The sequence below is a fragment of the Terrapene carolina genome, unplaced genomic scaffold (genome assembly GCF_002925995.2).
Source record: "Terrapene carolina triunguis isolate 2854851 unplaced genomic scaffold, T_m_triunguis-2.0 Scaffold33891, whole genome shotgun sequence".
Lineage (NCBI taxonomy): Eukaryota > Metazoa > Chordata > Testudines > Emydidae > Terrapene > Terrapene triunguis.
The window spans coordinates 13,704,655-13,730,464 of NW_020698242.1; the positions used below are offsets into that span (position 1 = coordinate 13,704,655).

The 25,810-nt window shown below is 41.9% G+C and overlaps 1 protein-coding gene across 1 annotated transcript in view; it reads right to left on the reverse strand.

The window, feature by feature from the left end:
- The window catches only part of LOC112103471 (Fanconi anemia group A protein-like), a 53,001-nt gene that overhangs the window by 401 nt on the left and 26,790 nt on the right, over nt 1-25,810 (reverse strand). Inside the window, exons 18-38 of the mRNA XM_026663688.1 lie at nt 24,241-24,348; nt 22,701-22,843; nt 20,877-20,947; nt 19,526-19,625; nt 17,899-18,089; nt 16,990-17,086; nt 16,097-16,273; nt 14,844-14,917; nt 14,145-14,273; nt 12,337-12,427; nt 11,028-11,194; nt 10,335-10,440; nt 8,590-8,649; nt 7,984-8,088; nt 6,661-6,773; nt 5,567-5,708; nt 3,428-3,490; nt 2,247-2,352; nt 1,642-1,717; nt 869-1,025; nt 322-414 (exon numbers count right to left, since the gene is read on the reverse strand). Of these exons, the coding sequence (XP_026519473.1) occupies nt 322-414; nt 869-1,025; nt 1,642-1,717; nt 2,247-2,352; nt 3,428-3,490; nt 5,567-5,708; nt 6,661-6,773; nt 7,984-8,088; nt 8,590-8,649; nt 10,335-10,440; nt 11,028-11,194; nt 12,337-12,427; nt 14,145-14,273; nt 14,844-14,917; nt 16,097-16,273; nt 16,990-17,086; nt 17,899-18,089; nt 19,526-19,625; nt 20,877-20,947; nt 22,701-22,843; nt 24,241-24,348 (2,369 nt within the window). The remainder of the gene's footprint in view (nt 1-321; nt 415-868; nt 1,026-1,641; nt 1,718-2,246; nt 2,353-3,427; nt 3,491-5,566; nt 5,709-6,660; nt 6,774-7,983; nt 8,089-8,589; nt 8,650-10,334; nt 10,441-11,027; nt 11,195-12,336; nt 12,428-14,144; nt 14,274-14,843; nt 14,918-16,096; nt 16,274-16,989; nt 17,087-17,898; nt 18,090-19,525; nt 19,626-20,876; nt 20,948-22,700; nt 22,844-24,240; nt 24,349-25,810) is intronic.

The window sequence follows — 25,810 nt, forward strand, 5'->3', positions numbered from 1 at the left end:
TGCTTCTTCAAAGCAAGCTAAGATCAGCACCAGCTCAGCCTGTCTGTTTATAGTAAAGTTCCCAAAACATGCCTCAGCTGGAGAAGAGACAGCATGGTTTGGGGTCAGGCAACAGCCAACTCCACACAAACAGTGGCTCTGTACTACCAGAAAAGTACTATGAAAGGGGCATTTAAATGCTGTATGGTTTGGGGACAGTGCTAGTTCATGATTAGTCTTGCAAAAAAGACTGAGGGCTGCATGCATGCATATGCTAAATGGAGGGTAGGCAGGAGCTTACAATGACTTGATAAAAGTGAAAAGGAGGCGGACTTAGCATACCTGTTGTATATGTATAAAGCTCTTTTTAGGGCACCGTGCAATTGAATGTAGCAGAAATTGACGAGCCTTAGTTATCACCTCTAAAGAATCCACCTAGTGAAAAGACATCAGGTTCAGGACAGAAAGCAAAGTCACTTGAAATCCTCACTTTCATCTTTATTAAAAGAATGTTGACTTTTACAAGTGGCTTAGGTACTTTAATTTATCCTATTTACAGATTAGGTACAGAACTTCACCATGTGTAAAATTAAAGTGCACTCTAAGGTCCTCTAATAGCAAGGTTAATGGGCATGTCTATCTTATAATGGCACTCCAACCCGATCATTCTTTTATGCCACACTGGCAATTATTTGTATGCCTTTGGCACCTCCACGCCTTAACCAATATCAGAGCCCTCTGGGTTGGGTACTGTACAAGTATCACCGGTATGTCAGCCATTTCACAAAGCAAATCTGCTTTGTACAGGCAAGGGAATGAAAGCCTCCTAGCCACAATACCATTTAAGTAAAATTCAGTTAGGTAAGAGAAGAGAATGACCACCACTCACGTGCTTCACGCTGTGTAGGCTTTGTCCCCCCTGATCTGATCTCCGAGGATTCTCCCCTTCTATGTAGAGTCGAAGCAGCTGAGTATACATGTCAACAGCAACATAAAGGAAGGTTTGCTCTCGGTTAAGTAGGTTTTGGTGAAAGCAGGGGATAAGGCTAGAGGGAATCACACAAGATACAGAATGAGTACAGTGCAAGAGGAAGCCCCTCAACAGCATCTCACCATATATCTTTAAACACATTAGGGGTAAAGGTGCAACCAGCATTTTCACCATCAGACTTGCTGTATTCAGCACTGGACACTACTCATGTGAATGGACACTTCTAGCAAGAGAAGATGGAATCACACCCTCTGGAAATCATAGTTCTGCTGAGTTGATGAAAACAGTAAGATTCCAAGAAGGTCCTGAAGAGCAGGGAAAGATTTCATGGACTATCAAAAAGCAGCAGCATTGGCTTTCAGAGGGTTACAAGTGTTCTTAGCTTTGCAAGTTACCAGTTTGTTTCACCCATAAGACACTGGCTGCGCCTGAAGTGGCCATCCCAGCCAGGTTGGGTGGGGTCTCTCTGCCTTGGCGTAATACAGCCATCCCAAACTCATGGCAATCACTTTTCTATCACACTATCCCCATTAGGAATTCTCTCCCTGCATACACACTTGTCTAAGCTCGACAATCACAGAACATGTATAGAATTGCTTAGAAATGGGCATGTGAGCAGCCAACCACTTTCTTCTCCCATAAACAATTCCCTTAACATTTTTTGTTGTTACCTGTAAAATGCAATAGGTAACAGGCTGACGTATTGGTCTGAGGCTGCACTGTGTAGAATTTGATAAGGTCCACGGTCTGCAATATCCAAAGACAGGAGAAGGGTAAAATGTCTTAGATCATCATTGGGTCTCTCCAGGTACTTCTACAGCAGTGCAGATGCTGGGCATAGTTCCTTCCAGGCAACAGCTGGTGACAGTGCATAATCTGATGTTTGAATCAGGTCACTCCTGTGGAGGAGTGCTTGATGGTTTTCAAGCCTGTCTCTAGCAGGTGGCACAGTATTCATACTGATTATCAGTTACTGTGAGGTTTAAACTGTTTGGACTCTAAACAACAATTGGTTACATTCAGTGAACATCTGGCAACCCTTCACTGGGCTCCTGCCTCAACACAGCAGCTGATAGAAGTCAAAGTGCTACCATGTGAAAACCTAGAGTCAGAAAAGTTTCTTTATGCCCCAAAGGGGATGGTTTTCTCTGTGCTGCTTACAGGGTGGAGAGGCTCCTTCAGACAAATATATTCACCAGACCCAAAAGGTAATCCCTTAAAGCACCTGGTACCAAATTTTGCATTCCCACAAGTTGGGGAGGAGAGTTCTACTCACCTTTCTCTGCTGAATGAAAGAGAGCTAGCCAGGATACGCCTTGCTCTTCCAAGCACCCGAGGATCTCCAGGCAGCATTCCAAAGATTTTTGAACCTCTGTCCCTTGCTGTATATTTCAGAAAAGAACATGCACACCCCTTACTGAATTGAGGTTACATTTCAAACAAAGAACTGCCCTAGTAATAATGAATGTTTATCTAGTGCAGTGTCAGTGCCAGGATAAGTACAACTAAAGGCACAGATAGAGCCTTCCTCCACCTCTCTACAGTCAAATGCATTGATGCTAATGCCAGAGGCTCCAGATCCCCCTGGACCAAGGCAGAAAGCATGCTGTAACCACCCGTTTATCAAAAGCTGTAGAAAAAGTAACAGCAAGGACCAGCCTACGACCAAAGCATTTCCAAACAGTTCTCGGCACGTAGCCTTGGGCAAGTCACTTCCCCTCAGCATCTTTCAAAGGGGGAATGTCACCACTTATTTCACAGAGCGTTATGGGCATTAGTTAACATTCAGACAGCATTCTCCAGCTCTACCCCATCTTCTCCCACCGTTCATGCTTCTCTCCTGACCAGTCTGTCTCCAAGCCTCCTTTCACATCACCCCTCTGCTTGAAACAGCCTCTCAGATCAACCTTTGCCAAATACCTTCCCTTAAAAATAATTCCCCAAAACCTTGTTGCACAAAGTAATCCAGCTGCTATGGTCCCTAACCTCTCTGTTTGGTCTGCGTTGTTAGATTGTCAGGACAGGGATTCTGTTCCCTCTTTGGGACATTATCTCCTGTAAAGTGCCATGTCTATTTCCTGCCCTATGGAAAGTGACCAATAATAAATGCAAAATGCTATACAAAGGCTAAGCAGCATTATTTGTATTAGTTCAAGCAGTAGGTAGGTGAGTGAGGCATAAAGTCCACTGAATGGGAAGGTCTGAAAACAGCGAGTCAACCAGGAAGACACATTAAATACTAACATGGTGGGGAAGGTGGTGTCATAATTAAAGGAGGGCTGCTGTGTTTGGCTTATGAACAAGGCAGGAGAGAGCAAGGACTTCCATCATGCTCTGCCTGGGACATTCCTTACTCCCTCCTCCAGCAGGCTTGGTGGTGCTGGCCTAAGGGATTTTTAGGTGGCAAACCAGCCTTTTAACCCCATACAGTGTAATGAGACCGGGATGGGGATTTACCTTTGGTGCTAATCTGGTCAAGATGAGATCCATGAGTGAATAGAACAGCAGGCACACTAGGAGCTGCAAGGGAAAAGGCTGGATATTACTTCGATCAGCAGTACTGACGAGAAGGGTGGACATTCCATTCATGAGGGAAGCCCCTGAAACATGTCCCAAGGCTTTCCTGGGTTTGTTACGAGCAGTGGGATTCTTTCCAGGAAGACTGTGGCTCAAGAGGGCCCCAAGGCTACACAGCACTCTGGGAGCAGATACAGCAGGTGAAACTGGGGTAGCAGTGACTGGAAGTCTTGAAGCCACAGTCCATTTCTTCTTAAGGCAAAACTCCATATTAATCACACAATTCTTAACAGCAGGAATGAGGCTCATTGAAAGTCAGTGATCAAAAAGAATCGACAACCTTCCCCAAATCCACAGATGTAAGTGATCTTCAACACTCGGGAAGCTGCGGAAGGGACAGTACTGCCCAAGCAAAGGCATATTGCAAGCACATACTAAGCACCCCTCCCACCTCTCGCAGTACCCTCAGTCCTACCATACAACAAGCCTGTTATTCCTGTTCTGGGGCTCTGCCATTCAGGTAAAACGGGGGGGTGGTTTTGTGATCAGGATAAGACCCAACCCTGATTTTCACTTGTGTCATTATTCAAACAGGAACCCAGGCCTCCTTCCTTCTAAGAAATTTGACAGCTGAACCAGCCAAAAAGATTTATGTACAATATATGTAGACTAGGATATCTGAGGGGAAAAAGCAGGGGTGCACCTTTTAACTCCACTGAAATCCAACAGACCCAGAGACAGAATAAGGAAAAATATAAATAATGTGCTAACAAGCCAGGACTAAATAGGAATGAGGTATATGGAACTCCCCTAAAATTAACTCCACACTGTTTCATTCCTAGACAGGGCTAACTGATCCAAACACCACACTCCAGCTTCACATGACAGGATGGTTCTCTAGCTGCACAGCACAACGCCAACCCTGTACACAGTGGAAACAATTCTTCTCACAATTACACCTGAGCAACTCCACTGAAGTCAGGGCAGTTGTCCTGCTGTAAGAGGAGGATTTGACCCTAGATCAGTGGCTAGGCAGTTAGTTTGTTTTGACTGCTATTCATTTAGCCAAACTCACTCACTGCACTGTAACCCTGTTCTTCCTCCTGTTTGTCTTCACCATATGTTTAAATTGTGAACTCTGAGACAGGAGGTGTCTTTTTTTATTTCATGTGTGGTCAGTACCCAGTGTAACGGGGCTCTCATCCCTAACTAGGGCCTCTGAGAGCTACCACAATGTACGTAACTAGCAATAGTAGTCATCATTGACCCAATGGCAGGAAAAGGCAGGACTGCTCATTTCCCACTCATGTAAGTTACTACCTGTACAGGGATAATTTTGTTGTATATTTTGAAATGCAAATTGTCAATATAAAAAGATTTCTCCAAGAACTTCACTGCATTGAGAGAACACACCGTAATTTAAAAAAAGGTCGAGGCAATAGCAACTCCTTTCCCCTGAAAAAATACTAAACTGCTCTGATTGTGCAGCTGTTTCTTTTTCCTCTCCACGTGGAAAGTGACAATCCTTGTGCACCAAGGACACCGAGGAAATTGGGGGAAATGGCAGCCACCCGTGGGAAAATTCCTCCTCTCAGGGTTGCAGAGTGCCCCTATTCATGTCCTGTGTACACTTCTCAGCCATCAACCTCCTAGCTGAGCAGGCCAAGCTAGAATTCCTTTCAGAATTCACCAGTGCTGCCTTAAACAGGCAGGAGACTTGCAGCCCCACTGGTCCCAGCGATCTTCTCAGCACTCTCCCCTGGCTTTCGGGTTTGGAGTGTGTGGGGAAGAGTTTTCTTTCTTCTTTTCACTTATCAGAAAATTCCAACATGCTGATTTATACAAATCCCACCCATGGGGGTGGGAGGGGAAGAGGAGGGAATTGAGCGCCACATCCCTCCCAGAAACCAGATTTAACAACAAGGTTTACAAGGGACAAGACAATAGCACTGGGCAGTCATTTCTCTTAGTGTTATAAAAAATAAAATATAAATAAATAAAATCAAGTTTATATTTACTAATGGTTTAAGAACAATTGCAAATAGAGAACTGCAAAGAATTAAAGCTGTCTAGTCTTGCCTGCTCTGTGTCAGACCCCACTCTCTTCAGCACGTCTCTCATTCTTCCATGTGCTGCTTGCTGTTGACAAGTGAAGTGTAGAAAGGCTGCAGAAATCCAGGGTGTATCAGAGATGGAAAATTCTGCTTCTAAAGAGAGGAAGCTGGGGATGAAAACAATGTAATCATTCAGGAGAGGGATACCCATGGGTGAGAGTGAGGAGAGAAATCATGGCCTCTACTCAAGGTCACAATAGAGTAAGGGATCAAGAGACAAGGTCTTTCTGCCTGGGAGACCTCTTTTCCCCAACTTTTGTTCCTACATATAGGCAGTTCTCCAAAATATTTGACCAAGGGTTTGGTATGGCCACAATCTCATCTGCCCAAAGATCAGGTCTGGGGATGGTTCAGTCACAAACTTTTTAACTCAAAAAATCTATTATTTTAGCTTTTAAGACTAGTACGATTATCAGAATGGGAGCATCCAGTTATTGCCTACAAGGGCCATCAACTAGAAGTGTCAAATATCTGAGTCTCCACTTCTGCCCATCTACTGCTGTAAGTCAGGAAAGCCTCAGTACCCTGAATAGGAGGGAGTAGTGGTGTTTGGGGGAGAGTCAACAGATGTGCAGCACAGCACCAATATGAGGGTTCATGAAAACTGGGAGGATCAGAGAGAGGATCCACCAAATCAAGGGTAAAAAGGGCACTATAATGTCAATGAATTTGACTCACCACCACTGCACAAGGCTATTTTCCTGTCTCTGTTGTCTAACAATAACTCTTGTCTTCTATTCCACAAAGGACCTATATTTTCCGCTACTGCTTGGCACTCTCCCAAGATGAAATGGTGACATTCTCTAGCGTGCGTTATGCAAGAGGCCAGACTAAGAGATTATAATGGTTCCTTCTGGCCTTAAAATCCATAAATGAATCTATGTATAAAGCTGTCCTGCAAACCCCCTGTCCCCCTTCGCATGTCATACTGCCAGTGGGAAATCCAGTAATCTGTTTCAGAGAGTCGGCTCGCACACTTCATTTTTCCACAGAAAGATAAATTGCCTTGAGAGCATTCTCATTTCTGCCTACAATCTGATTCAGGCTCCTCAGCCTTACCTAGTAGCAGAATGCTGGCATTTCCTCAGTCTCTGCACTTCCTGTGCAAGTGGAGCCCCAAACAGCCTTTTCCACTGGGAGCAAAGCACTGGCTCCAACCTCAGCCACCACAGCTGGAAGAACATTGGAAACCAAGACAGTTAGCAATTGCAGCACAGGGAGTCAGCAGAGTGAGACCAGGGTAGCTACGTTTGGTAGATGGGCCAGGATGTATTGCATCTAGAACACCACTGAAGACACTTTTTTGCAATTTTGCGGTCTTGTGTTTGTTACTCAGCAAGGTACTAGCTGCCCATTCCTGCTTCTTACAACAGGAGTCACTCTGAGAAGGGATTTGTTTTCTCAGCCTACCTTCAGCCATACAGAGGATGATGCAGTCTGCCCTGAGGTTGGCACTCATGGTCGCAAACCACTCCAGACAGCAGGACATCCTGGTGAGGGCATCACCAAGGAAATACTTAAACTAAAGCTAACTAACACTAATCTAACTAACACTATATTAAGGATACTAATTAACTATATACAACTGGAAACAAATTAGTCACTAAAATAGAGGAATTGTGAAGTGAAAAGCAGACAGAGCTGACAGCCCCCATGGGTGGTAAGGAGGAATTGAGTCAGCACAGCCTCATATAGCTAGGGAAGGGGCTATGGCCATGAGGCATGAGTGCCACCCCCCCATGAGTACTGGGAGGCAAAATTCTCCTGCATTGGTGCATCGGGAGTGCACCCACCTAATGGAATACACGGCTGCATCTACTTGAAGAGCTTAGAATGGTTGACAATCACTCTTATCAGTCTCTGAAGAGAAGGCAAACAGATGTACTTGGGCAGCCTGTCTCTGCTAGGAATAACACAAGGAAAGCAGAGAACTTTGCAGCCTGGAAATATCCTGGTCCGAAGGGAATGAGACGGAAAAAACGGCAACAGCTGGGGAGCCAGATGCCTCAGAGTGGCTGCTTTTGCTGGACCACTGGGGGGAAAATACAGGTGCAGTTGCCCTGAACTGTGACAACACCCCCCCTCCCCCATGTTAAGGTTGTGTCTAAATAATTCTAGGGAAAAAAGGAAACGATAGAACAATATATGGTCAAAATGCAATACATTGCTGAATATTGTTAATTTTGTATTACGATATGTACCTATATGTGTCAAGACAATGTAATGTCTTATTGTAAATTAACCAAAATATCAATACATAAACTATTCCCTTCCATCTCCCATAACCACCCCCCCCCATCATCACATTCTAAGCTAATTTACAGTCGGCATCATATTTTGGAGCCAGTACTTAAAATAGGAAATATAATTAAGAACACTTACCGCTGCAGAAGAAATGATAATGGGACACTTGGTTCGACATGTTTTCAAAACATCATTAACCGCTTGTGCTGATTCCTCATAATCCAAACTGGCATTCAGTAGACCCTGGAGAAGTGGAAGTACAATGTGACTGCATAATAATACAGTACATTACAGTCCTATACATTTCAAACCCATATGTTGTCAACGAATAAAAACCAGCTGTAGGACTCAGCATTATTCAGAAGGGAAATCACACCCACAAACCTACCCTGAACCTAGTTTTCTCCTACTGTGAAAAATTAGCTAAAACTTATAATATTTCAATAAAACTTCAACACCTGCAGACCAATCCCTCACACGTTTCACCAGTTCCTATACAATATTTACAGCCATCACTCCTCTTCCACAGCCACAGTTCAGAATATTTGATTGTAGACTTTACATTTACATAAAGTTCCTATTTTGGGTTCTCAAAACCACTGCATAAATAAATGCACATTCCAGTTCTAGTAATAGTGGCAGATCACGGTCCTAGTGTGAAAGTCAGCAAACTGTTTCCTTGCAAACAATTTCAGTCTTTGCATTGTGTGAGAAATGGAGGGGAAAGATTAAACTACCAGTTACCCTTAAGAAGTGAGCCGTGATGTCATAGGAGAGTGCACATCCTCTGTAACAAATGTTTCTCTGTAACAGAATAAGACAGACAAGAATTTACTCAACAGTGGGTCACAGATTTTTTTTTTTTTTTTTAAATAAACATTTTGCAATCCTTTGGCAGTATTTCACAATAGGGGTAGGTCTGACAGTACAGAATAAACCTTTCTGAAAGCCCAGTTACTTGTTCCTATTAGAGCCCCCACTCAGGACTTCATTTCTCCTGTGAAGCAATGTCAGTCACTAGACAGTGCTTTGCAATTTCCTATCACCAGACAGTAACACAGATAATACTGCTTATTGCATACTGTAGATGATAGAACTGCTTTTAGGCAGAGTGACATTGTTTGGATGAGTGGATTTCTCTTGCTCCACCTATGCAGGGACAGAGATACAGGTGGTTTGCAAGGGATCATTAGCCAAGTAAAGTAAATAAAGCTGATTAACACCAGAAGAATATAAAAGGAAGAGACCCCCAGAAGCTGATGGCACAACCATTATGAAGCTATTGTTTTATGTCAAATACTAAGATGTTTCAAAATCTCTCACGGTTTTAAAGATGGAAAATTAGCTTATGATAGGGTCTGAATTTCTATATATATATGTATGGCAGGGACCTGGCACAATGCCCTGAGGCGTCAGGGAAATCAGAGACTTCAGGCTTGTCTTCACTATGGGGATAAGCTGACCTGAGTTATGCTACTCCAGCTACGTGAATAACATAGCTAGAGTCAACGTAGCTTAGGCTGACTTACCCCGGTGTTTTCACTGTGCTGCGTCGACGGGAGATGCTCTCTGGTTGACTTCCCTTACTCTTCTCAGAAAGCTGGAGTACTGGGGTCGACCGGAGAGCGCTCTGCCGTTGATTTAGCGGGTCTTCACTAGACCCGCTGAAAATCGATCCCTGCTGCATCAATTGCAGCAGCGTTGATCTCCCCGTAGTGAAGACCAGCCCTGGGATACAAGCTCAGTCTCTCACTTCCAGGCCACCAGGGAATGCTGCAGATTTATCTACTTCAAATGCTCTTAATGACTCTTCTAATGGCAACAAGAAATGTTGTTGACAGGCTCCAGGAGCCATAACAAGTGACCTATAATTGAGGGATGGAATAAAAAAAATAAAATGGGTATAGCCTGAAGGACTCCTCCTTCTAAAATTCTTTGTACACCTTACTCTACTCAACCTGACTTAAACAAGGTCACAAAACTGAAAATAGTTGTCCTATTGTTCACAAATTGGTTAAAACACCACCCTGCAGGTCAAAAGTCTAAACTGCTGATCAGTGATTTTACTCAGATATGCACCCATCTGTGGGATATTCACTACATCCAACAAAGTGGCACATGACTTCATCAGACCAAATCTTTATATAGTATTTCCAAAGAGCCCTCTCTCATCAGCATAACATACTCATTGTGAATCCCGACAAACTTACTCTGAGTGCATGCTGCCACAGAGAAAAAGCACACAGAAGAATACTAGAGTATCAGTCATTGGCAAGGTTCACACCACCACAAAACTTTTCCAGGTATCTGGACATCTGCAGTGCCACAAACATCAGAAGCATAGGTTGTCTGAGGTTCCCACACAATGACAGATTTCCTGCTTTCAAGTATGATGGTGTTTGATCTCTTCTCTATTCCCTACTCTCAAGTTTAAGACCCCTATGCAGAGCAAATACCAAACTTGCTACTGTTTGAGAAATTGTACACACCAGCTCAGTGTTTACAAAATGAAAGAAATCTTCACAGTCCAAGGTCATTTTCTTTCCTCTTCGACCCATCATGATGAGAATTGATGGAGGGAGACTCAACAGAATCCTAAAGTAAAATTTAAAAACATGCAGTCAAGAAGAGGACAGAACAGCGGTCATATTAAGCCTAACTTTGATTTTCAGTAGAATTTAGAGAACTTTCCAAGACTCAATTCCTTAAACATCTGCTAGTAGGAAATGTAAAGATTACTCATTGGGGATTTTTCCATGTGGCCAGAAATGGATTCGGTGTTTCAATAAAATATTCAGAGCATTTTGAAGACACACTAACAATGACTTTAGAAACTATGGAGTTCCCTTCTCATCCCCAGTGGAAAGTAAAGCTTGTTATTGTGACCAAAACAAGCGGTGATGGTTGTAAATAGCAGGTCCAGGAGGCTGAATTCCTTTAGCTAAGTGTGGTGTGTTGAGTGAGAGCTCAAATACCAGGGGGTGTTAGGGAATAAACACCTCACACCACAAGATTATCACACTAAACCAGTAAACATATGCAATATATTCCCACCTTAATTATCACCCCTTAGGAAAATGGATGTACAATTATTTCATTGCTGTTGTGCAGTGTAGTTGAGTTTCTGAAAGTAGCTTTATCAGATAAGTTTTTCTCATTCTGGCATCCTGTTGGTATTTTACCTTTTTTGCAGTAGCACTTCCTGCTGCCTCAGTAGCCGTTCACCTACAGCAGAGCCATTTCCTATAGTTTTTAACCTTTCCTGGAAAATCCTAAATAGGAAGTGTCCCTTGTCATTCCAGCAGCCAGTGCGTGAAGTCTTCCTACACCCCAGCTCCAGTACCATTTCCTGGATGGGAGAAAGAAATTGGTCAGAATTTTACATCAGTCTGTATTTCAAATCCTCTTTCACCCCACGGTATCAGTGACTCAGGTGATTTTAGATTTACAGCAACTGCACAAGTGCCCAGAAATCCCAGCCCTGGATATATACATAATGAAGTGACAGAACTCCCTCAACAACCCCTGAAGTGAGAGAGTTCACCCTTCTGAATAGATACATCTATTCAGCATGCAGTTTCCAACTTATTCTTCTGAACCTACTTTGTTTCTTTAGGTTTTGGCTTTGTAAAGCACATTGGTGCTTGCAAAACATACTCTACTAAATTTGCATTACTCGGAAGTTTGATTCCCCAGTTTCAGTGGAAAACAGTTTTCCTGATTATTCAGTGCCTGAAGTGATTAGGTGGCTATATGGATTACATTTCACTTTCCAAAAGCCAGATTCCAAGAGTGCTTGTGTGTGTTCTGTCTTGTTTATATTGATCTGTGGGATCAGGAAGGACCAGATTAAAAGTTAGTTTCTTTGATGTCTTCAGTGGAAAGATAGATTTGTACCTTTGAATACCAGTCAGGTGCAGGCAGATATGTAACTTGACTAGCTTGACAGCTAATTAGAAACAATTACAAATAGAAGAGCTGCCATGGTACTAAAATGCCTAGTAGAACTCACTTTATCTTTGCAAGATGGAGACCTTGCTTCTCTGCAAGGCTAATTTGGGAAACTCTACTTCAAGAACCTGCATGTAAGTATATTAATAAAGGGGGGGGGGGAAGAAAGAGGGGGTGAGCGAATGGCCAAAAATCAATTTTTTTAACAGAATTCCACTTTTGTAAATGTAATTCAACATGTAATGCAAACTGTCATAATCTAGAATTCAAGACTGGCTGCTTGCACATTTTCAAAATGTGTTTTTCTCACAGCTTGTAACAAGGCAGGTTGGACTGTTCTAGCACCTTAAGGACATGTGAATTAACACACTAAAGCAGTGGAGAAAATATTCTGACTGATTTATCTTTGGGTATCCAGATCACCAATCATAATATCTAAACACTGAGGACTGTCTTCCGTACACTGAAGTTTTAGAAAAGATTTTGTCATGCCAAATTCATGGATCTGGCATATGGATTTGTATCATAATCTAAAATCACCTGTAATCTGCAGAGAATATCAGGATTGACTGTCCTGTTATGAACGGAAAACTCTGACTTCTCCAATTGGCCACAGTTGTCCAACTCTGACCTGGAATTAAGAGAGACTCCTGATGACTATCCCTGTTATATATATTCAGTGACCCTACCTGTAACAAACTGGGAAAATGTCTGCATTATTTCTCATTAACATTATGTAAACTTGGTTTCCCTGTTCGATTTTATATTTATGCCTAACTGAATGCATATAGTAAAATGAAAGGAGGCTGTAAAGAGGAGTTGTTAAGGAACCCAGGAAGAGTTAAACAATGACACAGATAAGAGAGTCTCTCTGGTACCCACTTCAAACAACAGTGGCTGAGCATCAATGGAGGGAAGGAGGCTATCTGGCTGGCACCATCCAAATTAGGATGTTTTCCTCTTCCCAAGGCTAGGGAAGAGATCAAAAGATGGTGAGGGGATTAAAAAAAGGGGGGGGGGTGGGCTTTTGGCAGAAAGGGAGGGAGGAAATGATCAGCTCAGCTGAAGCTGACAGAGAGGGACAGAGCCAGGAAGCAGCAAGGCTGACACACAGATTTATCTGAGAGCCATGGTTTGCAGCAAGCTAGCTGTACTTAGTGCCCAGAGAGAATGAGACACACCAAGACTAAAGTTATGTCTACCTGGGGGCTTGAGGGGAATGCCAAACATAGGTAAGATAATATGCTTTATGATGTTTAAATCTACTTTTCTCAGTTCTGTGTACCCTTTGGGCAAAATAAATCATACTTGGTTTTGGAGAAACTGCTTTAGTGTCACTGCACATTGTTACTGACCACTGGCTACATGGTTGGCACCAGGAAGGTGTAACCTGGAGACACGGTGGGACAGTGGTTGGAGTGCAGGATCCCACCTCGAAGAGAAGTGGAGGTGCGGGTCTGACACTTGAAACGGGTGCACTTGGGGGACTGGAAGAGCTTCCTGACCAGGAATAGGACACTATCATGTGCTGCAGAGACTATACAAGGTGAATGGCAAGATCCATGCACAGTATTGAGTGGTGTTCAGTGGGGTATAGCGAGGGAAGAGGCCTATTTCTTGTACTCAAACTTTAAAGGTTTTCTGCAGCAGCCTTTGGGATTTCCATCTCAGCAATAGTCACAGGAGGGGATTATGCTGGCTGCCACAGAAGCGTCCTTGGATAGTACAAAGTATTAAATCGTGGGTAAGTACTTTAGTACTAAGAAACAAGGTACCTCTTACCCAAAAGCAGGGGGTTCAAAGCGTTCAGCTAATCAGCTGAACAACTTTAAATGTTTAATTATGAAATGAAGTATTAACATTCATAAGATTTTATAAAATTAGATTTTTTTTTTCTAAAGAAGTCTTAATGATAGTGCAAACGCACTGTGGTGTACAGGAATGTATGCTCTATTCATACAGACGTATAGAATCACATAATTTGATGGTTGACTAGGAAGTCAGAATTTAGTTTCTGAGGAAATCAAACACTGGGTAAACATGCACAGCTATAGCAATATGAAAATGTTTAAACAACACTTGTGTTAGACACACACAGACACACACAGACACACCATACCCATTATGAAGAAGTGAGTGAGGGGCAACATTCTGTGACATTGCTCTGGCTTGAGTCAACGAGACTCAGCTAGAATTAGGTGGCTCTGTGTGTGCATTAAAACCCAACATATAAACCTTTCCTAAATATGCTGTGGGTACAGAGTCAAATGCTGCTCCACCCTGTTAGTTTCCATATTCACAGTAAAACTGTCACTGCTGTGCAAGTGTATTCATGTGAGATAAAGTACCTTTGGGAGAAATCCAGAATTGTACCAATAAGAATGGCACATGCCTTTTCCAGGTTTCCATCACAGCCTCCAGAAGCAGAGGATGCTGGAAGATACCACTGGTACAATGCCCAGTAATGGAAGTCCTGCCTGCAGTATTGAACAATGGAAGATTAGATTCATATCAAAGAATGTTAGTGCTTTCTGTCCATTGTTTTAAAGAGAACACAGTACACCAAGTCAAATGGAATGGCAGAAAGAAGGTTGCCACACAGACCTGCATATATGACAAATCTATATGAAACTAGAAAGCGATTGCCGCTAGAGAAACAGATTAAAAACTAACAGCTCCCTTGAGGGACTTTTAACAATCCAGAGACGTGATGAGGCTGGGCATATAGTGTTTGCAGGCTGGCCTGTAACAACCATCTCTTGCTTCTGGGCATGGGAAAGTCCTGAGATAGAAAGATGTTCTAGTGAATTCTGTGGAGGTCAACGGTTACCTTGGATAACTTCCTCAAGGGAAGCCAAACCCATCATTTCTAACATACTTTGAGCTCTTGTTTGAGATGTGGGGGCATTAGAAGTTCACACCCCAAGCCAGACAATTTATTTACATTGTCATCAAACTCGAGGCTTAGGACCTTCTCTAATATTTCTGACTTAGCTGGAAACACATTTCAGACTACTTCCATTTTTACAGGACCGTTCTGCACTTACCTTTCAGAAGCAGAAAGGATATCCTTCTCAGGCTGGACTTCTAGCTCAAACAGCAGCCACTCTCGGAAAGATAACTGGGGAAAACGCAGAGATTCAGCACAAAAAAAAGAAAAGATCAGCAAGGAAACATGACTTCTACAGCTGGGTTACCAAAAGGAGCTCAGCCACCCTCTCTCAGTTACGAAGATCTCTCTCTCTCACTTGGCAACAGCATAGGAAATTAACAGTTCCCATTTAGTCTCAAGAACATTTCTGTTCCTGGAGCATTCTCCTAGCAAATCTAAACCAAGCGACCACTAGTTTTCAAAGACTACTAAAAGCACACATATCTTTAACACTGCTAATGTGCCCATGTTCTCAATATCTGGACACCAGCGTGGAACATATGGCAATATAAATCAAAGGAGAAAACAACAACAATAATTAAAAAAAAAACACCCTGTAAGTAAGGCAGCCTAATCAAACACATTCCGTTCAAAGTAAAAGTCAAAATATTATACCTGGAAATGTACTTTATTGTATTGACCATTTTAAACTAATAAAATATGTGAAATAAACATAACAATACTCCATTCATGGTCTCCCATGACTTCTCTACATAAAGACAAATCTTTTTAATGAAAAATCAGATAGAATAACTGTCACATCAGATACTGTCCCAAGCGGAGGTAAAGGGAATAAATCTATGAAATGTGTTACCCTGTTTTTTCTTGATACAGGGACACAGATGTGCTGGTGTGCACAAATAATCCAATGTTCATGTGCACTTCAAGGGATTGCATGATTTAAATTGGGTGCCAGGAAAAGTTCATGAGCATTTTTAAAAATTTGGCCCTCTCATAGATCTGTTTCTATAAAAGATTAAACTGTTAGGCATACATCTGAGATATAAATATATTTATTGTACAGTTATAATTAAAAAGCCTCCACCGTACTATTTCTGCATTATCACTTTATATCCTACTCTACTTTTTGTTGTCAATTTCTCTATAAAGCCAAAATGCCTCATGTCTTTTCTCCTATCTGCACCTTATCTGTAGATTACAGGGATGATGATGATGATAATGATAATTTTTAATGCTTAGATCTGGTTGTACACATCTTCAAAGTGTTGTACAAGCACTAACTAAATAATAAACTTTTACAGGGAGCAGCTATTGCTGCTAATGAGTAGTAATATTGCATCTATGCTGGGAAATCCCAAAACGCAGATCTGAAGAGTTAGCATTATGGTATGATGGTAGGACCATTACCTGGAATGGTTTCTCCTTCAAGAGTTCTTGAAAGCGTGTTTGCTTCCATAAACAGAGGTTGGTTTTCGTGTAGTTTACAGAGGGACAGGAGAGGGACCTCCAGGACAATTCAGGCGCTTCCTCCTCACAGCCAATTCCTCGAGCCTCTAAGCTCAGCCGTGGCACAACATACTGTAACTAAAATAAAGACACAGAAACTTACATATTGCCATCAATTAAAAAAAAAGCCCCTGTGCAGTACCAATTACGTGAAGTCATGAGTGTGGAAAGAAACAAGGATACTCTATCAAAAATGTATTTTATTCAATTATTTGGCAAAAATGTGTTTGCGAAAATGGAAACAAAATTGAGGTGTCACTAAAAACCAGGCCCTAAAACACAGAGTTCATGAGTCCAGTCCTTAGAATTGGAGCAGTATGATTGTTACTCTTCTCTCTAATAACCTCCAAAACAGACCAGGATTTAACTTGGTAGAACTAAAATGTCTCAGTTACATCGGTTTAGCTGTTCCTCATGCTACCCAGCTACTTGACACAAAAATCCCAAACTGTAAAAAAAATCTAGGTTGTGTGTGTGGAGGAGGAGGGGGGGGGGGGATTAGATCAAGAAAATCATGAAATCCGGGACAAAAATGATAGGATGTAATATTAGACTTTTAAACCTTCCAATGTTCTGTTAGGAAACAAGAAAGCAAACAGAGTTGGCTACTTAATATTGTACACCTTATGAAATGAATAAGCAGAGAGCTAAGGAAGCTCCCATAAAGGATTCAGGATAAATACTGTAATTAGTACTAATATATTACAGTACGGATACCTGCAACAGAAAGTTCTAGTGGCACTGCCTTTTTAATAAGTGATGGCAATGGATTTTTTCTTTATTAAAATGGTTACCTTTTTTATAAGGCCAGAGGGAAGCAAGTTGCATAAATCATCATGAGAGAGGGAAGGAAACTTGCACAAAAAATAAGCAACAGCTGCAGTACAAAACCTGAGAGAAGAGAGAAAGAGAGAGCAGTTATTTGGTTTGGTTCATCTATCATATCTGCCCCATCTTCAACTGCTGTTGCTTTCCATCCAGGAGAGTCCAGGGCCAAGTAAAAAATCAAGAATATCATGCTTCAAAATGGTCTAAATACAAACTGCAATGATATCCAGTCCAAAAGTGTAATCATATTGGAACATTGTGCGAGCTTTGACAATGGATTTTAAAGAACAAGGCGATAAAAGTAACTACTAAATCATTTCAAAAGCTGGCACAGGAAGTCTAGAAAAAGATGGGAATAAAATCATCACATACCTGGGAGAGAGACTGCAGTCCTATTTTGTGTAATTCAGGGCTGACCCAGAGCCACCCTAATTTTTAATACGGGGGTGTAGCCTGCAAAGACCACAAGTGCCAACAACAACAACAAAAAGAAGCTTCATCTTGATTTGAGGCTAGGTAGGATTTGGAATGTCCATGGATCACACCTCCATACTGAAAGATGAGGGTGGCTTCAATCTGTTCTACATCATGCCACTTAGATGCAATCTCTGGGCTCCTCCCAAATTTCTTATGCAGCCCACTTGTGGGCAAAGTTGGGGCACATCTGGTCTAAAGTTTCTACTTTTAAGTTTTATTTTCAAATAAAAACATTCTAAACCTAAACACTAACATGTCCAATAGTGAGAGTGCCACACATTCATAAGAGGGGAACCGACTGCATGATAGGATGTCCTGTTCCATATCCCTGCCTGTGCCAAATGCAAGTCATCCCTAGAAACAGGGAAACGTAGTATATGGTGAAGGAAGAAACTCACCTCATGCAGAAGGCCAAGGACTCCCCTGTCCTGCACACTAGTAAATGGTTCCAGTACTCAGCAACAGAAAGGCCCTTTGCAGCGGCAACCTTGGATCCAATGTTCACTTCAGGAATCAAAGATTTGGATTCATTTAAATGAATCATAAAGGCAGCTAGTCCTAAAACATGAGCATCATTTAGGGAAGGACCCTGCAGCCAAACAAATAAATAGCCCAATGAAAAGAGGCATAGCATTTGTAACAGAGCAGCAAGTCTCAACTAAACCTCAAACTAATCAAGAGGCAGAATACTGCAACTATCCAGTGACTGATCCAGTGTAAAAGAGCAGTTTAGCAGATAGAAGGCACCAATTAAATTAGACAACTTCCTCCTTGTCTGGAATTCTGAAGTTGTTTCTGGTTAGCTTCTACAGCAGAAATAAAGATAATTCTACAACAGTAACTTGGCATAACTAACTTTAATTATACCTTTGCAGAATTTTAAAGGCCAATGGCTTTTCAGATCCATGGCATTTAGATTCATTTATCAGCCTCATAACTTAATCCTTTCAGTACAACAGGGTGAAGAGCACAAAACCAAGAAAACACTAAAATAAATAAATAAATAAAAACAATGAACACAAGGCATAGCTCTGGATCTTGCACCTAGGTATTTAGAACGACTCAGGGTCTCAACTGTCTCTTAAAAGCTGACTAAGGCTGGTAACAGTGGTGGATGTGCAGTTCCGCACCAGGTGCTACATCACAACCCCTTTACATCACTCCAGCCAAGGGGCTTTAACAGCTCCTGGGGAAATAAATCGATTCTAAAGCATAGAACTATGGAAGCATAAAAGCATCTATACAGAGTTCTGTGCTGCCTCCCCCATGCAGCTTGTAGCATAGGGGATTGCCAGGACAGGCAGGAATGCTTTAACATACAAAATGGCCTGCACTGATCCAGAATCCAGGACACACAAATATAATATAAAGCCATCTCCCCCCCCACACACACACACACAATCCTCTTCCTGGAACGGACCTTCTGTGCTGTGCCTCCTCAGATATGCGACACAGAATCTAGCTGCAGAATTTAGAGCTGTGGTCTGAAAAATTACTAGGCATGTGATACTGCCTGCACCAGTTCAGAATGAAAATTAGAGGGGGCAAAAATGGTCTTGAGGCGGATACAGCATTTACTCAGTATATCTAATGCACAAGAGCTCTTTTTAATTCAACGTCAGTGCTTCCCCCTTATACATTAAATGCATACGTCTCTGTTAATAATAAGGCTGTAAAGTTAAAAATTAAGAAGTCTGAAAATACAAGAGTTAATCTGACCATATTACACCTTTTCTGCTTATGTACATAAAGTTCGTATATTTCAGTTCATGTTGTTAAATGTGCATCATAAATGAGCAACATAGCCAAGTTAACATTGCTGCAGGATCACTATTGTTTGCATTTTCTGAGACCAGGTTTGAAGTTTGTTAAAAATGAGAACTCTTTTGGAAAATTACAAGCTAGTGAAATCCCTCCATCGTATAGTACAGTACAGACAGGTACTCCGTGTACATGTGGAGAGATGAGGCCAAAGTAGCCCTTATCACATGGTTACCATCAATTTCTTTATGTTGGGAAACTAACCTGATGATAAATAAGCTGACAGAGCCTAGTCAACAGGGCAGGTAAGAGATGCCTGTGTCCACAAATCATCTTCACAAACAGAGACAAACAGAGCCCCTGCCTACAGAAGACATAAGCCATGTGATCAAGTTACTGCCAAAGATCACAGTTATCCTTAATATAGAAGAGGGTTTTAGAAATGGTTAAACAGAATGCAGCTGAAGCACCTTTGTGTGTAAATGCATCACACAACTATCACTCCATCAATATAATCAATAATTGCTATTTATATATCACCATATGTGCATGGCACTATATGACGTAAAATCAGAACATCCCAGCCTCAAGTAGCTTATAATCTAGTCAAAGAAGAGTTTGAGAGAGAGTTCTGGAGAAGAGGAAGGTTGCTGAGGGGCACAGAAAGGAGACTGTTGCAGGCACAGGAGTCTTCTTTCTGGATAATTATTTAAACTGTGGTGAGAAAACTGTTCAGTACTGCCATGCTGCCAAAAGCACATCCCATTTAGGTTACAGGATTGTAGACAGCTTGGAAGTTGCCAGTGAAGTTAATTTTTAAGGAACCATTTTGACCATAACATTTACAAAATATTTGCGCGCGCACGCGCACACACACACACACACCCCACATTCTTCTTCCAAAGAGGAACTTCCGGTAAAGCCCAGTGAAAGTCTAGTCATACTCGCACCGTTTCCATTTGTCAGTACAAAGATATATTTAATTTCTGAAATAAAAAGTGAGGCATGCACAAGTTTAAGATCAAAGTGGAAAAAATAAAATGCTTTATTCTTCTCTTAATCTCGTGTCTTCAGCAGTAAGTTTTGTGCTCCATCCATTTAATGTTGGAGATGGCCCTAAGGCTAATGGCAGGGGCGCCTAGACCCAGAACAGCACTGGATGTACCAAAAATAACCCAGAAGACACTTTGCCTTTGTACATAAAACATTAAAGAAAAATATTCTTCTTGTGGTCTGATTTGTTTCAACAAAAAAAGTGCTAAAAATAATCAGAAACTTTGCTCCAGTGTCCCATCTTAATAATCCCATCCTTAGAAACAACGTGGTGTTAGTATTACAAAAAGGCAGCATTAGACAGAGGGATATTTTAAAATGGCTGTCACATAGTGGGCAGCTTATTTCAAGGAGACTCAATGATAGTGGGAGAGCACATGGTATTTCTACTCTCATCTATTAGTTTTCGCATCACAGCGGCTCAGGATAAAAGTGCCTGAAAACGCCAATATGATATATCCCGCATTATCAATAAGGGGGTCTTCACAGACCCTTGCACTGTGCAGGTATTATGGGGCACTACGCAGTTTTGACCTGCCTGCATGTATAGTATGCATCTTACCTGTCAGGAGGGTTAAAATAGGAAGCAGCTATTAGATTCTGGCAAAAGGATGTCAGTAAAAGATCAATGACCTGGAAGAAAAGACATAATTCATTTCTACTTTGTGGAGTTTGTGTCTAGATTTAGTTTTAGGATATGTATATACATACAATTACCCAAAACAATCTTAAAGAAAATACATTAATGTTTATAATGGGTACACCAGATCATTGGTGCCAAAAAACTGAAATTAAAGTCCTGTGTTATAAACCCAGGAGTGTTTTATATCCCCCAATTAACATCCAGACATATTGTGATGTTATTAACATGAACTGTGATTGTATAGATCATTGTTGCAACCAAGGTCCTATAGTTGCGCCAAATCTTGTACAAAGGGGGTCAAGTGAGGTGTTTATGAAAAGGTTATAATTATGCTGTCTGTATGTATCATTTTTGTATTTGAAGTTATGAATATTGGCTATGTACTTGTATCTCAATGTTTTTGATTCTAAGTAGCATCAGTGAAGCATTTGGTGAACTTCTTGAGAATAGTATCAGAGGGGTAGCCGTGTTAGTCTGAATCTGTAAAAAGCAACAGTCTTGCATCTGAAGAAGTGAGGTTCTTACCCACGAAAGCTTATGTTCCCAATACTTCTGTTAGTCTTAAAGGTGCCACAGGACCCTCTGTTGCTTTTTTCTTGAGAATGGGCACTTACTCAAAATAGTCCTATTAAGAAACAAACACTCAACTGACAATGGACCTTGGGAGACTCCAATCCACATCTGAGGAGCCTTCCTGGGAATGTTCAAGGTAGCATGTGAGCAATGGCTGACGCCTGCAAACTGAGTCATGCATGGACATGTGACTTGCCCATGAGACTCCAAACTCCATCTTGCTGCTGTGATTTTTCCACAGTAAGAACAAAAGGGGTCCTTCCACATGGCAAAGGATATAAAAGGCCCTGGAAACCCCTCCATTTTGTCTTCAATCCTGCTTCTGACCTCTGGAGGAACTGTGCTTGAAACTGAAGCTCTGAACAAAGGACTGAGTGACCCATCCAAGCTGTCATGTTTGTACTCCAGAGACTTGATTGGTTTAAATCAGCAGGAATCCCATCAAGCCTGAACTAAGAACTTTGCAATTGTCGTATGTATTTGATTCCATTTTAACTCATCTATATTTCTTTCTTTCTATGAATAAACCTTTAGATTCTAAAGAATTGGCAACAGCATAATTTGTGGGTAAGAGCTAACTGGTATATTGACCTGGGTCTGGGGGTTGGTCCCTTGGGATCGGGAGAACCTTTTTTCTTTTACTGGGGTATTGGTCTTCATAATCATTCATCCCCAAAAGGGGTACGCTGGTGGTGATACGTACAGGGAAACTGGAGTGTCTGAGGAAATTGCTTGTATGACTTCTGGTTAGCCAGTGGGGTAAAACCGAAGTCCTCTCTTTTGGCTGGCTGGCTGTGCCTTAGTAGTGAAGGACCCCCAGCCTTGGGCTGTGACTGCCCTGCTCTAAGTAATTTGTCCTGAATTGATATTCTCATTAGTGTTCCGCCAAAGGCCGCTTTGTTACATATCTGTCTTGTAAAGAAAGTCTATCCCATCTGAAAGATTTACATAGCATACAGTACACCCCTAGGTCTCTTCACCAGACATCCAAAGATTTCTGAAAGGCTAAATACAAGTTTATATTCTCTGTAGAGCAATGCAAGAAGCACAGATTGGAAATAAATTGACTGCTCTTCACAGACAAGAAAGCTTTTGACAAGCACTGTACATGTATTTACATTTATTCAATCAACTCCATTTGCTTATTGTTCCAGGCTCTACAATACTCACACGCTGATCCTGCTGTTCACGTCTTGGGGCACCAATGTTAAGTTGGATCTGAGAACTGAAGGGTGCAGCTTCATTTTCATTATTGCTGTGTCCCAAGACAGTCGTCAGTCTCTCAGAGATCAGTGCAATCTGGGCTGGCGCAGCTGCGGGAAAGAGCAGCGTGAGAAGAAGAAAACAAGAGTGGGCAAGTATGAAGGTGGGAAAGGAGCTGGAATTAAGAGAACACACCCACTTCCAAGGCTGATGGATGTCCATTTTCAATGTAAGGGGGAGAGGAAAGAGTGTATGCCCCATTCACTGCCTTTAAAATTCACACCAGAGACTCTAAAATCCTGAAAAGCAGCAAAAGAGATTTGCCCTCCTGATGTGCTCAAAATGCAGAATAAATTACATCTTTTGGCTTGGAAACACCCAAAATGGCTGGCTAGAATGAAGGAGTGGATGAAACTCCAGCTCAGACCAATATGTTACATGTTACTGCCTTGCAGTGCATCTCCTTGGTATCACTCCAGGAGTTTCAAACCTCAAGTATATGGAAATGATTAAGCCCCAGAATATTCCCTGCTGAGGGACAGGGAAAGATAAGTCACTTATCTAAAGGCCTCTGTCACAAAAGTAGAGATCTTCCCATCCTCTTGAAAACAAACTCAGATGTTCCTGCCAACCTGCTTGTAGAGTGCTGGGCATATTTACATCTTTAGGAATAAATTACTATGATGTTTGGGATTCAGTATTTCCCACCCTAAATTTTTAAACAACCAGAAAACTTATGTACTGTTCTCCAAATCACTATGTTTTATTTTATTTATTATGTTTCAGCAAGTGCATCTTCTTTCATTTGCTAGGATGATGGATTTCCCCATACATAAAAACTTGACCAATGCATCCATCCTGACTGCCATTTAGAATTGTTTTCATAAAATGTATTTCATAGTTTAAGGTATCTCAAAGCACTTTAGATAGTAGCACAAGGGTAGTAACTGTGCAGGCAATGGAGCATCCACTAGGCATTCTATGATAGTTCACACAGTGCTAAGTACATTATAACTTACTTTATGGATCAGAAGAACGTTAGTCAGGACACGATAATAATTAGTTATTTTCTTGAAAAAAATTAATGGGATCTTTAACTCCCATCCGAGACTTATGACAAGAACCATATTTCATCTTCCATGAGAGGAAGTGTATCCCAATGGCAGCTCCCTTGTCCCCAATACTGCACTAACAGCTTTTATGAGCACAAGTGCAGGAGTGGGGGTGGCCCCCCAACCTTTTGACAGAGATGAGTGAGTTTTCTAGGGATCTTTACTGACTTATTCTTTTAAGTTAAAAGCTTAACTGTCAAACTAATTAGGTACTCAAAAAAACAAAACAAAAAAAATATCAGACCTGAAGAAATTATATGAATCAGAGGTTACAGTCCTCAACCACCTTTGGCATGAAGCATAACACTGCTGTTTCTGCCAGCATTAGCCACTTTCTTGTAGGGGTCTTGTATGAACTTTATTTTAAAGTATTTGCTACATGCCTCCCTACATACCATCATGTTTGCTTTGGTCTGTGATCAGCATTATCAGTTCATCCAGTTCAGCCTTCAGCTGTTCAACAGGCTCTTTGAGATGGTCAGTCTTTAATTCTATTGATCCATCTATATAAATAAAAGAGAGGCTCTATATTATTTCTGTCTGTATTAGAATACTAGAAATATAGGGCTGAAAGGGACCTCAAGAGGTTATCTAATCCATCCCTCAACACTGAGGCAGAGTCAAGTATACCTAGACCATCCCTGATAGATGTTTGTTCAATCTGTTCTTAAAAACCTCCAATGACAGGGAATCCCCAACCTCACTCAGCAACCTATAGTCTAGTACTTAGTTTTTCCTAAATCTAACCAAAATTTCCCTTGCTGCAGATTAAGCCCATTACTTCTTGTCCTACTTTTAGTGGGCATGAAGAACAGTTGATCGCAGTCCTCTTTATAACAGTCCTTAACATATCTGAAGCCTCATCAGGGCCTTTCAATCTTCTTTTCTTGAAACTAAACAAACATACCCAGGTTTTTTAACCTTTCCTCATTGGTCAGGTTTTCTAAACCTTTTATCATTTGTGTTGCTCTCCTCCGCACACTCTCCAATTTGTCCACATCTCTGAAAGCGTGGCATCCAAAACTGGACACAGTACTCCCGCTGAGGCCTCACCGGAGTCGAGAGAGAGGAACAACCACTTTAAATACACAAAACCTAAAGCAATGATTCACTGATCTCTACTTAGGGTTAACGTGAAAGCAGAATTCACTTTGGGATATAAAATAGTATACAAAGAACATGGATCTGCCACAATGCACAGAATCATTTTTATCCTCAAAATCATTTACTCCTGGGGGAATTCTGCACTACTGCACACACATAATCAATCAGCCGCGCATATTTTTAATTTTTTGTGCAGAAAAAAAGCTTCTGCTGAAAAGTTGCTGCAGTTTCGCCCTTTACCCAACAGAGGGCGCTGTGGCACTAGAGCACAGCAGCCACTGAGCTAGGGAAGAGAAAGAGCCTGCCTTCTTCACAACGCCAGCTGGGTCAGGTCAGGAAACAGGGGCTATGAGGAGACAGACAACATGGGGTTGCTGGGGGGGTGGGTGTCAGACAGGGGCTCATAAGGGCTAGTGGGGGAGGACAGACTAGGGCAGGGGCTGAATGGGATTGGAGGGGCAGGGCCATATGGTGATGGGGAGGGGGTGCAGAGCTACCGGGGGAAGGAGGTGGCTGAGTGGGGGCACAGACACACCTGGGACAGGGGGAGGGGGTGCAGGGCCACTTGGGATTGGAGGAGTGGGTGTCTGAGTGGGGGTCGAGGGACATGTGCCTGACTGAATGGGAAAGGTTAGGGGTTATCTAGGGTCTGCATGGGGGAAGCTCCTTAACAGTCCTTCCAGTCCCCCCACCCCACCCCAAAAAAAAAAAAAAAACCCTTTCCATACTTTTCCCACCCATACCCAACAACTGTCCAAGTTCACACCCAGGCTCCTTCCCAGAAATTATTTCCCTCTCCCTCAGCTCCTTCATTACCACTGACTCCCCCCAGCCTTGCACTGCTTCTGTGGGGTATGAGAA